The 16,148-nt window shown below is 36.7% G+C and overlaps 1 protein-coding gene across 8 annotated transcripts in view; it reads right to left on the bottom strand.

Moving 5' to 3' along the window:
* The window catches only part of NPAS2 (neuronal PAS domain protein 2), a 244,707-nt gene that overhangs the window by 78,908 nt on the left and 149,651 nt on the right, over positions 1-16,148 (bottom strand). For 7 of the 8 annotated variants that reach the window (XM_072614681.1, XM_072614675.1, XM_072614680.1 and 4 more), the window contains 2 exons: positions 10,525-10,673; positions 5,546-5,637 (listed from right to left, as the gene is read on the bottom strand). In XM_072614681.1, the coding sequence (XP_072470782.1) occupies positions 5,546-5,637; positions 10,525-10,673 (241 nt within the window). The remainder of the gene's footprint in view (positions 1-5,545; positions 5,638-10,524; positions 10,674-16,148) is intronic. The other variant, XM_072614678.1, reaches the window with a different exon arrangement.

The following is a 16,148-nucleotide window of genomic DNA, read 5'->3' as shown; positions in this document are numbered from 1 at the left end:
CCCCAAAACAATTAATATTTTTCATTAAGACATAAATGTTTAACTTTTATATTTTCTTTATGAGATTTTTAAAAAAACTTGTTTATTATTATATTTTTATAAGACATTCAGAAGCTAAGATCTCTAAGTAGAATTATAGCAACTTTGGATAGACATTATATTTATACCGAGCAACTAATGAGTTCTTTGAAGGGAGGGATTATTTCATTTTTGTCTTTGTATTCTGGTGCCTGGCATTTAGTAGGTGCTTAATTATAATAAAAACTAACATTTATATAGCACCTACTATGTGCCAGGCAATATGCTAAACTTTTTATAATTATTATCTCACTTGATCCTCACAACCACCTCCAGAGGTCAGTATGATTAGTTACCCATTTTACAGACAAGGAAATCAAGGCAAACAATAGTTAAGTGACTTGCCCAGGGTCACACAGTTATTAAGTGTCTGAAACTGGATTTGAAATCAGGTCTTCCTGGATGCAGGCCTACGGCTCCATTGGCTGTACCATCTAGTTTGTGGATTATTTCTAGATTCAAGGGTAAGAGATTAAAAAAAAAAAATAAAAGCAACTCATCAGAAAATAAATTTGAGAACAATTATGTTCAAACTAAGATTATTTCTGGAATAAATCTATCACTAAAAAAAATAACTGTTTCTGAAATATCTGCTCCGAATTTGAAGCCTGTTTATCTATGCTTTGGGGGAAGAAATCAAATGTGTTCGTAGAATCCCAAGAAGGCAAGTTATTGAAAAACATATACGTAGCATTCAATTAATAGTTCCCTTTACTCTTTAAAAGTAAGTTGTGTACTTCAGGAGTGGCCCTAACTCCTTCAAGTCACAGAGATGACCTGAAGCAGTAAACTGCAAAAAGGACTCCAGTAAGTAATGGGAAAGAGCTAAAAAAGTATGTACCTCATTGAAAGGTACCATTATTTACATCTAAGGAGATTCTGGCTCATCCAAAAATTTTTAAAGAGTATTTTTTAAAAAGTCATTTTTAACATACATTTTTAAAAAAATTTAAGTTCAAAATTCTCTCTCTCCCATACCCAATATGAAATCATATATTCATGTCAGCCATGTTGCAAAAAAATAAAAAAAGACAAGGAAACTAAAGATCTACCCTTCAATCTGCACTCAGAATTCATCAATTCTCTCTCTGGAGTTGAGTATTTTTCCTCAGCTCATCAGAAAATTAATACCAGATTTATTTTACTGATTTTCTTTATATCCTCACATTATTTGACTAAAGGTTAAGATTTCTGAGGAATAAATCAAGGTTGCCTGTATATTGATGAAGTTTCATTTCTTATAATACTTCATCCTTTCATATAGATAGATCATTGTTATCAAAGAGGGACGTGCTGGTAACAAGGCTATGACCCTGTTCATCTCTCAGCTCTTATTCTGATATTGGCTTTAAAGGGCATTTTTCAGGCCCCTTGGCAGGCAGGTATACTCCTGCTGATGTCAACGGAAACCTTGCTCAGGGCAGTCTGGGGGGGACAAAAAGAGGGGAAGCTTTTCATCTCCTAGGACAGTGCGTCCACATTCCCCTTGAATTCTTTATTTCAGAGCAAGTGGGTGTTAATAGGCTGGAGGTATTTATAAAATGGATAGAAACTTCCATCAGTTCAACAGCAATTTCTAGCAAACTTTCACTAACAGCCTCCGAATGCCTGCTTTAGTTTTAAAAGCCCCATCAGCATAATTTAAAGGTAATTTAATAGAATATAATTGTCAAGTGATTGTGCCCCTATTATTGTGAAGACGACTTTGATCAGCGCTCTAAAATTGGTTACAGTAGAAATACTAATGGCTTCAGATCTTACATCTACCACAAAATACAAAGGGAAACTACCACCTCCTTCTTTTTCTGTCCCTATGTGATCCCCAAACAAACTCTAGCCTAAAAAAGCCAGAATTTATACCTCTCCTGATTAAAATTCAGAACCTCATGCACTCTTTCATTTACAGTAAACAGGAAGCCTGACCTACTTTGTTCTGCCTTCGATTCATCAAAAATGGCCTGAGATTCTTACTTTCCAGGTTCACCTTGCTGGGCAAAGCTACTTTCCCTCTTGCTTTTTCTCAGAGTAAAGTGGTTTTCGTTTTTCTAAGCTTTGGGATCTTAGGGTCCTTCTGATGATTTGTCTAAAACTCCACTTATGGACCTTAATGAAGGGAAGGAAGAAGGAAGAGTATCTATTTTAGGATGTATATAGCTAATTTTTTTCAGGTGGAGGGTCAGTGGGTTAGTAAAGTTAGGTGATACTACCCTTACTCCCCCCACTGCCGCCACCCCTTTCTTCCCCCTAATGTTTACTTGGAGTGACTTCTTTAGTATAGGAAACTCTGGGTAAGAAAACTCTCTACCAGTGTAGATCCGTATCTTTTCTGCTTTCTTAGAGTGTTGCCTAGGGGTATTTGAGAATTTAAATGGTTTGCCTAGGATTACAACTTGGGGCAGCTAGGTGGTACAGTGGATACAACACCAGGTCTGGAGTCAGGAAGACCTGAATTCAAATGTGAACTCAGACACATACTAGCTGTATGACCCTGGGCAAGTCACTTCACCTTGTTTGCCTCAGTTTCCTTACCTGTACAAAATAAGCTGGAGAAAGAAATGGCAAACCACTCCAGCATCTTTGCGAAGAAAGCCCCAAATGGGGTCATGAAAAGTCAGACATGACTGAGAACAGCAAAAGTATTATAGTTTGGATCAGAGGACTTGAACCCCAGCTACCACCTGTCTCAAAGGGCCAGTTCCCTCCCCACCATACCACACTGCGTCTCATGCTCCTGTCTTATTACATACCTTTCTAGAACACTGACAGAGTATACAAGCAAAACATAAAATGACATTCAGAGGTGGAAAGTACTCCCTGTTTACAGCTAAGTGACAGACACCCCTAGTAAGGCATATTGAGAGCTTTCATGGATGGGAGACTCAATAGAGCTAGAAGCTCTGAGCCGGAAATGTTGATTTGTGGCATTCTTATGTCACAAAAAAATTAAATTCGGAACAAAATGACCCGAATAAACAGAGTAGGTTGTTTTTCAATTCTAATTCAGTCATCCCATGCAGACACAGTCTAAGGGTATCCTCCCTTAATACAATGGGTAGATTGTTCATTTTACAGGGTGAGCAGGAAATTGTGCAAACATTTTTTTCAATACGTGATGAATGCAGGACATCTACGTATATCTGCAACCACCTTATTCTAGCTATCCTACCTACCTGCATTTCAACCCTAGTCTCCAGTTCAAATAATTTCCAAGTAACGTTATCTAATTTTGACTGTGCAAGCTCATGTTTCTTCAGATGTTTTTAAACGCCTCTGAAATTGATTGAATAAATGAGACTATGCTTTCAGTTCATAAATAAGGCCTGCAGCTATAGTTCTGTTTTAGCTATATTTACATAAGAAAGAAAATAGAAAGTTATTTATGTAAAGCAGTATAATGATATATCTATCCAAGCATCATATTTTACAAACAGCTCTATATTTAACTTGTTAAAAATGCGTTACTGGAAAAGTAAGTTTTGTAGGCTCTTTACATATATTTTGTATGTAGATTTAAGCATTTTTATGCAAATGATCATTAATACTTGTATATTCCATAATATTTGGACATAGTCATTATGGCATTTAATTATTCAAATACTTTCATTTTTTTCTGTATATCTAATTAATGCAAAATGAGGGTTACATCAGTACTATGTATGTATATGTGTGTGAAGACATGAACAGATATGCCCAAAGAAGAAACTCTCCAAATAGTTTGCTACTTATCCTTGAGATAAAGTTTCTATTTTATCTTCTTTATGTTAAACTTACCCAACCCAATTCTTCTCGCTCTGCATGCCACAAAAATATACAGAAGGATGCTTTTCTTGCCATCTCTTCTATGGGAAAAGAGATTAACTTTTCCATTTCTCAGTAAATGGGAAAAATGGGAAAACCTTGCTCTGTGCATTAATTTCAGCTTTCTTCAATCAGTGGTCAGATTATGATTGTTCTATGCAGAAACTCTACCCTCATGTATACCAGATCACAGAATAAAGGAAGCATGGTACAGTGGTTAGAGCATTGGTTCTAGAGTTAGAACACCTAACTTAACAAAGTCTTAACTATGGCATATAACTGTACGATCTTGTGTAAATCCGTTAACCCCAGAGATTGGGTTTCCTCATCTATAAAAACAGGAATTAATAATAATGTAAATAATGTATATTATCTGCCTCAGTGGGTCTTTTTGGGGTAAGTGCTTTGTTAGTCTTGAAGTACTTTATAAATTAGAGTTATCATTGTTTTCACTAGTCCATTAATATTTTCAGAAAAATAGCTCTCTTGCCCCCATAACTGTTTGAACCATTGACTTGGGAGGAAAAAGTAAGACAATGGAAACCTTCCATATATCATGGAGAAGATAAAGGGGTGTGTGTGTGTGTGTGTGTGTGTGTGCGCGCGCACAGATACAAATATAGTATTAGATGTACACATGATTTCCTTAAGATAGTTCTCCAATGTCCATGAGTCATTTTGAATCATAAAATTTGGATTACAATTTTATAAGAAAAAATTAACAAAATTATAAATCATAACTGACACATAGCCCTTTAAATTTTTCTTAGTGCTTTATATCTATTATCTCATCTGAGTCTTGTAACAACCTTGTAAGGTAGGAACTACCAGGTATCCTTATCTCCATTTTACAGATCAGGAAACTGAGACTCAGAGGTGTTAAAGAACTTACTCAGGCCAACTCTCAAGCCTCAATGCCACACTGTTTTTCAAAAATACTCCGGATCAAAAACTCAGAGATGGAAAGGACCCTAGAGAACATTCAGCTTAAATCCCTCGTTTTCCTGATGAAGAAACTCAGGTCCACAGAGGGAAAGTGATTTGCTTTGGGTTATAAAGGTATTAAGTACCTTGGTGGGTATTTGAACTTGTTCGCCTTGACTCAAAATCCAGCCCTCTTTCCATTCTACCTCACTGCCCTCTTTATAAATAGTTTTAATTCAATGGAAACTTTCACAAAAGCAGAATTTGAAAGTACATCTTTCTTTTCAAAATGTGTTCCTCCTAAGCACATAATTTTATAAAATGGGGTTCGAATTAATCCTTGCATTCAGGGAAAAGGAAAGTCTATGTCAAATGAAAGCAAAGCATGTATGTAATTTTTCCCCTCCTGTATTATTTGCCCTTTGGCTAGCAAGTCATCACGTCTCTAGTGCAGAGTGAGAAAGCCAGGCACTTACCCCCCAGAAATAGCAATCTACGGTATTCTGATTTACTACTAAACATAGCTTTGGATCTCACTGTACAGATTTGCTTCATTATACCACCAAGTACTGTACCCACAGCACAAATGGGAACAAGGAATCACAAGACAGGATATTTCTCACAGGACCTTCTCTTGAAGGATTGTGGACAAATTATTATTTGGGCCAACGAGTCACATCCAGAGTCAATAAGGCACATTTTCTTTTGAAACCCTTAAGACAAATTTTAAAATGTATTTTTTTACCTCTAACATCAGCTGGGTGAATTCTTCATTACTGAGAAATGAAGGCTTCCAGTCTTGCTGAATGTCACAGAGTTCTGTTTGTGCTGAAACTTCTAAACAAATACAAATGTGTTGTTACTTTTCATTAGTGGGTGCAAAAAGTACTGTTAATAAATGAAGCATAAGCAACTGTCATGTGATTTGATATAACTGTAAGTGATTTAAGAAGACCACATGCCTCCCACGAAATGGCAGATTTCTTATTACAGTTGATAATAGGAAATAATCAGATTATCTTGTTGAGAACAGACAAGGGTTCTTAAGATGGGGAACCCAGAAGTTGACCATTTAAAAATAATTATAATTGTTTTTAATAGAATTGGTTTCCTTTGTAATCCTATGTATTTTATGCCTTTAAAAAACATTATTCTGAGAAGAGGTCATTGGGCTTCACCAGACTGCCAAACAGGACAGCCTCTGGTCTAGAACTTGAAAGAGCCAACTTCAGGGCACCCAACAACATCCTGGCTAATCTGAGCATCTTTGATTAGGAGAGGGAATTTCAATTCAAGAAGCATTTATTAAGTGCCTACAATGTACCTTCAGTGCTGTAAAGGAAAGGAATTGCCCCTTCCCTACACATGCATATAATGCTATTATTACATCTACCATTTCTATGCAGCTAAGCCACGTTCCCCCAGTGGCTTAAGTTGTGCTGTTGCTTTTGGAAGAGTCAAAAGGAAAGACTTACGAATGTGCTATATATGATTTTACCCTGGAAAAGAGAAAAAAACTTTTTGCTCAAATCAGGCAAAGCAACCAGTGGCTAAGCAGTTAACTCTAGGTGGGGAAAAAAAAGAAGACTCAAATGTTTTTCATATACATATGGACTATGGACTAGGTATTCTCTTATCTGAAGCCCTATAATAGCCTTGTAAGGTAGAAACTACCAGGTATCCTTATATCCATTTTACAGATCAGGAAACTGAGGTTCACAGGTGTTAAGGAACTTGCTTAGGTCAACTCAACTTATATATCCTCTACTTACACATACATATATACATATACATATACATATACGTATATATGTATATGTATATATATATATACATACATACATACATACTATTAAGCAATATGTTCCTCAAATTCTCTGGTCTCTTCTTTGAGAACTGAATAAATAAGTTACAATTAATATAAAACAAAAAAAATGTTTTCTTCTTTATTTTTAAAGCAGTACAAAACCGCAATAGTCTTTAATGACCACAGCAGAGAAATAAACCCAGGGAAGAAAACTATGTAAAAAGAGTCAATTAACAACCTATACTGAGTGCTCATTGTGTGCAGAACACTGTATAACAGCCAGGATTAATTTGCCCTTGAGATGAAAACCTGCAAAGTGAAGAAACTTTGTATTTGTGAATCTTACAGGGAGTTAATTCAAGTACTGACAGTAAGGTGATTAGAAATAGTGGAGACCTTCCATTTCTCTGACCTTTACCCATGTCTTTCAATTTTTCCAACTCTTGGAAAATTTATACTTGAGATAGCTTACTATCCAAGATTTTTTGGGGAAAAAAATCCACTGATTTTTGTTGAAATATCTTTTTATTGAATGGAAAAGCTCTCAGCTTGTGGCCAAAAAAACCCCAACCACTCAACATATGTGATTTCTCTGATAAATCTGTGAATTGTATTTTTCATGGTAGAAGATGTTCTCCAGTAGGAAGACTGAACTCTCTCTTCTGGCCCAAATTTTCTTTAGAAGAAGGGTTATATTTATCAATGGGGTAGAAAAAGAAAACACAAGTTTCCTTCAAGTTAATAACATTTAAATCATTTGGTATGACTAGTTACTTTCTAATATAATATAATAATACTGATAGTTGCCATTTCATTCAGTGAGGTGTTTCAACATCCTTTTGTAATATATTCTTTGGAACATAGGGCCCAATTAATACATAACTTTTTTTAAGGGTAGATAAGCTATCTCTAGGCAATTAAAAAAATGATATACATCAACATACAAACCATTTCATCTGATTGCATATTTCCCTGTATAACCCAGAGTGACCTTTTGAGAATGCCCAGTTAGGCTTACATAGAGCCCACTCTGTCCCTTACCACAAGAGTGGGGATAGCCTTGGAAGACCAGGTCTTTAAAAGTGTCCTTTGGCCTTTGTCTCTCCCTCGTTCCCCCATTTTATGGGTTTCATTTGGCTTGCAAACTCTGACCTGCGGTAGGGTGGGGCATGGATCTCCACCAATAAAACCAAAGGGCTTTGAGATTACAGGTGTAAACAAAAAAGGAGGGGGAGGGGTCAAATCTATCAGATAAAAAGCCTATGAGAAATTTATATTTGAAGGCACTTAAGTCAACAATCAGCATAAGACATTTGATCAATCAGGTTTATATCGTTTCCAGTTGTGTCCCAGAGAGTCTGGCTCCCTGATCACAACATCCACATATTACAGTGTATCTTAACCAGGGGTGACAGGTGCCATCTTTGCAGTGGTGCAAGCAAACAGATCAGAAAATAGGACAGAAACATAAGAGCATGCACCAGGAAGTGTAAATGTTACCCTTAAACTGAAATAATTCTCCCCTTTTCACAGTCCTTTATTTCTGTTTGTTTAGACTAAAGCAGAAATACTCCTGGAATATGTGGATTGGGATTTCGGTGTTTGGGGAAATTAAATTAAATTAAATCAGTCAGTACTGAGCACACAGAAGGGTGATAAACAACTGGGAAATATGGCCCAGTGGAATGTAACATTTCCACTGAATGAGATAAGAACACCCAATTGTGCTTCCCTTATTTGCATTTAATTCAGGGCTTCAGGCTCATACAATCAGTGGTGTTGACGCAAAACAGTTTTAATTTCTCAGCAAATGAAAGGGGCCAGATTCTTGTTTCGAACTGCCCCACACTTCCACTCACCCATCCACAAACGGAATAACCAGTGATCAGGACTGCCTTAGAAGAGGATGCTAAGAGCTGGCCAAAGTACTGAAAATGTTCATTGTAATGACCTGAACCCCAGTTAACTTTACTTACCTTTGCTATCTGGCTTTCCTATAGCAGAAAGGCAGAAGAGGAAGATAAACAAGAATACACCAATGAATACCCATTTCACTTCACATCTACATAGAGGATCTTCCCTGGGTAATGCTTGGGAAAATCTAGTTTTTGCCTAGAATCATTGGGCTAAATGAAGGAATCCTGAATCAAGATCTGGGGGTGCAGGAAGGGAGTTGTATACTGTTTAAGATTCGGGCCAGACTCTCATTTTTTATTTAATGGTGCACAAACTTGCTGCTAGTTGAGATCAGATTTTCCAACTCACTCTAAGAAATAATGTAACAAGAAATGAGAACTGGGTTGTATTTTTTTTAAGGTCCTCCATTAGACTATGAGCTCCTCTAATAAGGGAAGGGTCTGGTTTTATTTTTTTGTTTCCTTGTTTTGCTTTTCTAGGTATTCTCAGCATTTCATACAGTACCCAGTACAAAGTAGATGGTTAATAAATTGATCATAAGTAGGGCATCCCCTCATGAAGAGAAATGAGGATATCATAGCTATTACTGTTTATTAGGATTCTTATGGACTGATTTATTAATATAAATTCCTTCTGGCTTCATTCTAAGATTCTACGATTCCCCAGGAGAACAGCAGTTCTACAATATGTCATACTGCTTGGGTTCTGTCTTTTTTTTTCAATGACACTGAGCAAATTTGAATAATTTGGGCAAAAAGTATTTTTTGCCCAAATGACCCACTACTACATGTTCACTTTTATTGGAAATCTCTGTTTTTAGAAAATGGGCTTATTTAGGAAATATTCTGGTTCCAATATGGGGTGTTTTCAACTAGTCTTGCTATACTTTTATTTCGCTCCTACTAGGTTGTTCTTCAGTGACATTTTAAACTGAAGATATTAACATTCTTCCTTCCTCTCCCTTGGGCAGCTTTGAAAAAGAGGGTGTATCATTACTGTCACATTTTTAATAGGTATATATAATTATCAAAGAAATTGCAAAAGAATAAAAAGCACAATGAAACTTTCAGATGTCCCAATCATGCCCTCTCTCATGAAATCATCTTGTCTGTGGCAAAATTTCAGTGAAAGGGAAGCATCGCCATAATGACAGAATAACTATAATTATTTCCTCAATACTTCTGACATTTGTGACTTTTCATTATATTTGAAGTCAGTTTTTTTTTCAAGAGGTTATGCTTCTCATTCTTGTTAACATTCTTCCTACGTTTTTTCTTTCCTCTATTTTTTTCTCTTAATCCGCAGGTGGGAGAAGGGAAAGGGATAGTTAATACTAGGAGAAAAAGAGATTGGTAAAAGGCAAAAGAGAACAGGCTAACACAGGGATTTGAATGACCTCTTAAGAGCTTTGTTTGACAGCAGCTTCAAGAACCAACCAAAAGTACAACATCTTTTCAAACCAGGACTTGTTGTTGTTCAGAGGTCCAGGAAGGTGACAATGATACAAGGATGTCCACACACCAGAATGAAGGACAGGGACAGGGAGGGGAAGAGAAATTGGCACTGTCCTATCTGGTAAGAAATCAATGCAACTGCTCCCAAATTTTTATAAGTCAGAATAAAACTGTGCTCCAAGTATAGTTTGATAAGGGAAATCCCCCTGGCAGTGTCTATATCCTGACTGGTCTGAGTGGTTATGCTGCCCAGGGTTCCCTACATTCCTTATTTAACATGCTCTTGCTGTGAATGATCGAAATAATAAAGGCAATTTGGGAGGGCAGTGCCACCTTCTAATCTAGCCTAATAAGGGGTTATTAATAAGGGAGGAGTAACATGGAATGAAGAAAAGATGATTCCTATTTAATACCCAGACAGCTTCTCAAAAGGATAAACTTGAGGCATGGAGAAATACAAACTAGGAAGTCTCTAAGCATGAAGACACTACAGAAAGGGTTGGAATTAAATAGGAATAGAGAAGAGCAGTTATTTCTTTTTTTTACCATTGTGTTTCTGTAAAAATCCAATGACTTTTTCAAGCACTGTAGTCTTATCCAGTTTTCGAGTGTTCCCTGGAAGCATGGAGCTAAGTTCTTTGATGAGAACATTGAACTGGTCACGACGCTTTTTCTCAGACTTGTTTCGTGATGCTCTAAAAATATGAAAAACATTGGTAACCAAAGTATTCTTGTTACGATAACATTTGTCATGACTGAAATCAAGGCATTACATCAGATCATGCTCTGGAATTACCCTATTTTTAATGCCATAGCAAAGATAAATTGTTTTAGCCTCATTTCACAATGAATCAATATAGGACAATTTTTTTCTACTAGTGACTTGCCCAGAAGTAAAAGGAGAATTTATATGTGTTATGATCAAAACTCTATGCAGCTCCTGGCGACAGCCTTGATGTCATACTTTCTGATTACCCAGAATTTGAATTTCACAAAAGCAACCTAAGTACTGGTTATAGGTCAACCCTTAGGAAAAGGTTTATTGGTAACCATGAGTTTAAGTTATCTAGTTGGGAGTTTCTTCCTTTAGCAGTGAGGAATCTGCTCTAGCTAATTTCTCACAGCCCTTCCCTAATTCAGTATTTTCAATTTTGATGTAGAACCACACAGAGGTCATAAGTACATTCTGCCTCCTAATCCCATAACATATCAGACTCAAGCCAATTCATATTTCTTGAGTGTCTAGGCTAAGGCTCTAGGCTAAGGGCTGTAATGGTAGATACAAAAGAAGTATATAGTAAAGTAATACCAATACCTAACTTTTACATAATGATTTATAATTTGCTATTTTCAAAGTATTTTCATATATATGATCCCACATGTTTCATATGTGTCCCAAACAGATTTCACATATATGTATTTCACACGTATGATTCACATATATGTAAAGATCAACTGATCCTTATAGGTCCCATTTTACCAATGAGGACTAAACAGCAGTTCTCTGGACTCCATGTTCAGCAGACCACACTGCAATGGTTCCTCCATTCTAAGAACTCGTAGTCTCATTGGAAAGTCAACATATGAAACAACTTATGAAACAACTGACAAATGCAATCTAGGGCCAAAAAATGTCACGGAGACAATAAGAAGCACTGGGGATCAGAGAAGGGATAAATCAAACATTTGTGCTTTTCAATGATGACCTTACTAACAGTAAAACTTCCAGAGCCATGAGATACTTTTTGATAGCACCTACAGAGGTTTTAGAAGCTAATAAATTCTGTCTTCCAAAACAGAACAAAAGGATGGAAAACTCTCAGAATATGTGCCTATGTTCCAGAAAGTTCTGCCTCTATTTTTAGGATAATAGTAATTCATACCTCTATAGTGCTAAAAGGTTACGAAGTACTTGGCTAACTTTATTTCATTTGATATTCACAATAAACCAGCATTAAACCCCATTTTACAGATGAGAAAACTGAGGTTTAAGAGGTTAAATAATTTGTAATGGTCACACAGTGAAGGGGTGATGGGACCTGAACCCCTAAAGAAAAGACCATATCTTTGAAAGCATCCCAGTTCCCGAATTTTCCCATATAGTTCAGCAGCCTGGATCACTGGCAGCTTGCCCTAAGCATCTGGCCCACCCCTAGATACTTGACAGCCCCTTCCCAGGCTCTTGGTCCACCTCAGCCTACCTAGATACTTGACAGCCCCTTCATAGGTTCTTGTCTCACCCCAGCCCACCTAGATACTTGACAACCCCTTCACAGGCTCTTGGTCCACCCCAGCCCACTTTATTCCTTTCACTACTGCCCCTGTCCACTCCAGGCCATTTACCACTTCTTAATCCCATCCATATCTTCTCACTGTCCCTTTTTTCTATATAAGTATCAATCTAACCCCCATTAAATTTCAGATTCACTAGAAATTCACTATTGGCCTTACAATAAACCTTGACACTTTGACTAGAAGAAGGATTGAGTGCATGAATTCAGCCACTCTGTACCCTGACATTTCAGGGTCGCCAGTAACCCCAAATCACATCATATTTTGATGGCCCACAGTCAGATCAGAACTCCGATCTAAATTTCAAGTCCAGGGTGCTTTCCACTACACCACCAGCATTTCAGACCAGTTAAATAGCTTGTACATGGGAAACAGTTAATATGTGTTAGAATCAAGATTCCAAATCAGATTTCCTGATTCCAAGTATGTTTTTCTCTTGCCTACACCATGCTGTTAGATTAAAATCAAGCCTCAAGATATCCTATATTATGGTAGGATTACCCAGTGCTTAGCAAAGTACCCGGCACATAGTAAGTATTTAACAAATGTTTACTGATTAATTGATTAGTTGATCATGGGTCCAAGATCAGATCTCTTAGATCAAATAGGTTCAGCACTTCAGTGGTTAGCTTATGTAAAGATAATCAAATCAAAGGGAAAATTGGATATCATAGATCTCATTTAAAGGAAGAAGGAAATACCATTTTAATAGCTAATATTTATATATTACTTTCTATGTGCTAAGCACTGTGCTAAGTGCTTTACATTTATTATCTCATGCCCCTTTAAAAAAAAATACCCAAAGAGTTTTTTTATTTACAAAAGGGGAGATCTTCTGATACAATCAAATAAGTATGTCAGCTAGTTAGCAGGTAGTACCTGCTTTCTGGCATCAAAATACTTGTGAGTCCTAATAATAAATAACAGATACTTGTTTTTTGTAGCATCAACACAAATGCAATTGTACGGTCTTCAAAGGTATTCTCATCAAGTCAAGGCATCATATTACCAAGGATGACTGTCATAAAAGAAATGTAATAAAAGATTTCATCTAGTGTTAATCAGTTCTATTGAATTGTTTTTCTACTGTTTCTCCTTTTCTTTCTATTAATTTGTTTTAAATAAGGGATAGATCTCTATAAAGGTACACAGAGAGGGATACAGAAGGAAATACAAGTGTCATAAAGGCAAAAATTCCCAATAAAATCTATTTTTTTTTTAAAAAAAAAGACTTCATCTAAGATAGACACGCCTAGAAAATAAGGTGGGCCAGTTATTTATTAATAACTAGGGTTAACAGATGAGGAGTTGAACTATTGCATAGATATACATAAAATATTAATAGGCTTACAAAAACATTGAAAGTGCATTGGATAGGTCATCTCTGGAGGACTGATGGAAATACAGCCTGTGTATTATCTAGGTTTTGAGGTTTGTTTGGTTGAATGTAAAAGGGAGTGGTGCTTACTTCCTCCTCTAAAACTCACCCTTGGAATGTGGGTGTTACCAGTCTGGTTTAGACACTCCCTTTCTCCTCCCCCAGGGCCTGACCCAATCTCCAGGCACTGCCTGAAACTCTGCCTTAACAGAGATATTTCTCTACATAAATGTGTGGGGAGGGGGGAAACAAGATGTAATCCACTAGCTCATCCTTTTACCAGAAGGTAATGGTGACTGGTTTGCTTTTGCTTAAAGGCAAAAACCCCAGACTCAATTTTACCAGTTTGGGAGTATTAATTAAAATGAACTAACCACTATCATTGTCGATATCAGACTCAAGATTTCATTTAAATTTTAAACCTTTAAAAACTTAACAAATTTAACTTTTGTCCATATACAAAAAACAGTCATGTTTCTCTATTTTGTGACTATATATAAATTTTTAAGAAGAAGTTAATATTAATCATACTTTATCTAGAATAATCCAGGGTTAGAATATTAATGAAATCAGAAGTTATGAATAAATGTAAAGGACAGAAAAACTATGGATGAGCTAACCACCCTCTCAGACAGAAAGGGAGAAAGAATAAGTGGAAAGCACTTCACCACTCGCATTAATCTTTGCTGAGGGAGAAGTTCATGACTGATCAGATAAGCTTGGATCTCAGCTGTCCCCAGTGGCCTTGGTGGTAGATGTAGGCACCACAGTCCACAGAGGATCCTAATTGCTCTAGCCATAGCCAGGTAGATTATTTCTTCAGGGTACTGTTTCTTTTTTCCTCACTTCTCTCTAGATCAATTTTCATCAAATCTCCCTCTCAGCCTCTCTCATCCCAAATCTGTGTGTCTATGCACATATAGACTCTCAGGAAAGTCTCTCAGTAATACTTGTCTGTTTCAAATGACATCTCCCAAGTGGCTAGGTTCTGAGAATCTTTTCTCCGTCCACAGAGAAATCAGACTCCCAAAACCGTTCTACAGAGAGACAGGCAAGAATTGACTAGGATAAAAAGATATGTGAGTTTTGATCTGGGCTGGTAGAGAGAATGCCTCTACCATATGACTGAGCATGGATTCATCAAAGGATCTAAGAAGAGAGGTAACCTAAAGGAAAGAAGGAAACAAGCATTTGTTAAGTGCTTACGATGTGACAGGCAATGTGCTAAACACTTTAGAAGTATTATCTCAGTTGGTCCACACAGCTCTAGAAAGCAGGTACTACTACTATGCCAATTTCACAGTTGAGGAAACTGAGGCAGGCATAGGTTAAGTGACTTGTCCATGTTCACATGGCCACTGCCCGAATTTAAATTTGAATTTAGGTCTTCCTTATTCTGTACCTAATGCTCTATTTACTTTGCCAATTAGATGCCTGTAATGGTCTCCAGCAGAAGAGTATGTTTGCCATATTGACTGGAATGTTCCTGTTACACCACTAGGATACTTCTTCCTTGGAGACTGCCAATGAAACATTAACAGATTTTAAATATTTTTCTAGACTATATGATCACTATTGCCATTCAGCTGAAATCAATTCAGTTAATATTTATTAAAAACCAATTATGTGCCATACTTCCACAAAATTATATTCTCATGCCTCATCATGGCATGGAGACAAACTTAATGAGGTATAAGCTCCAACAGGTTCTGTCAGATAGCTGGGTGGCACAGTGAATAGAGCTCTGGACCTCACGAAAACCTGAGTTTGAATCCAGACTCAGAAACTTACTAGTTGTGTGAACCTGGGCAAGTCATTTAAGCTCCATCTGCCTCAGTTTACCCATCTATAAAATGAGGATCACAATAGCACCTACTTTGCGTGGTTGGTATGAGAATAAAATGATATCATATTTGTAAAGTACTTTGTAAACTTTAAAGTATTATAAAATGCTCCTTCTCCTTTCCAGATTAGAAAAGATCTCAGTATAGTTCTGGCAGTGGATTGAGTATTCTTTAGCAAGACCAGCCTAAGTAAATATGGAAAAGTCCTTTACTAGAAGACTGGCCACTTGATGTGTTTGGTAACTCACAAACAAAGGAAAGTAAAAATATCCCTCGCATCTTGTGTGGGCCTTTCTGCTTTTGCAATAAAAAAAGAATCCCAAGGTGCTAAACATGACAAATACCAAACAATATCATAAAATAGGAAACTGATTATATTTTAACAAATAGGGAATTGTGATAAAAATATGTAATAAAGAGAAGCTGAGGCACAAAGATCTGAGCATAATCAATTTATTACCAAGGCTAGCAATTGCCAATAAAAAGGATCCAAGATTTCCCTAGTCATCATGGATCCATCTGACAGAACAGTTCTTTTATGCATTTGGTTATATAAGGAACCAGAAGTAGCACAGTGATGAAAACTAGACTAAGATTGTGATTGGTTACACAGAGATGAAAATTGTGCTTTGCTTGACTTGACTCAGAGGGGAGAT

The sequence above is a fragment of the Notamacropus eugenii genome, chromosome 5 (genome assembly GCF_028372415.1).
Source record: "Notamacropus eugenii isolate mMacEug1 chromosome 5, mMacEug1.pri_v2, whole genome shotgun sequence".
Taxonomy (NCBI): domain Eukaryota; kingdom Metazoa; phylum Chordata; class Mammalia; order Diprotodontia; family Macropodidae; genus Notamacropus; species Notamacropus eugenii.
The sequence above is the reverse complement of the archived record's forward strand: the minus strand, read 5'-3'. Positions and strand labels throughout refer to the sequence as shown.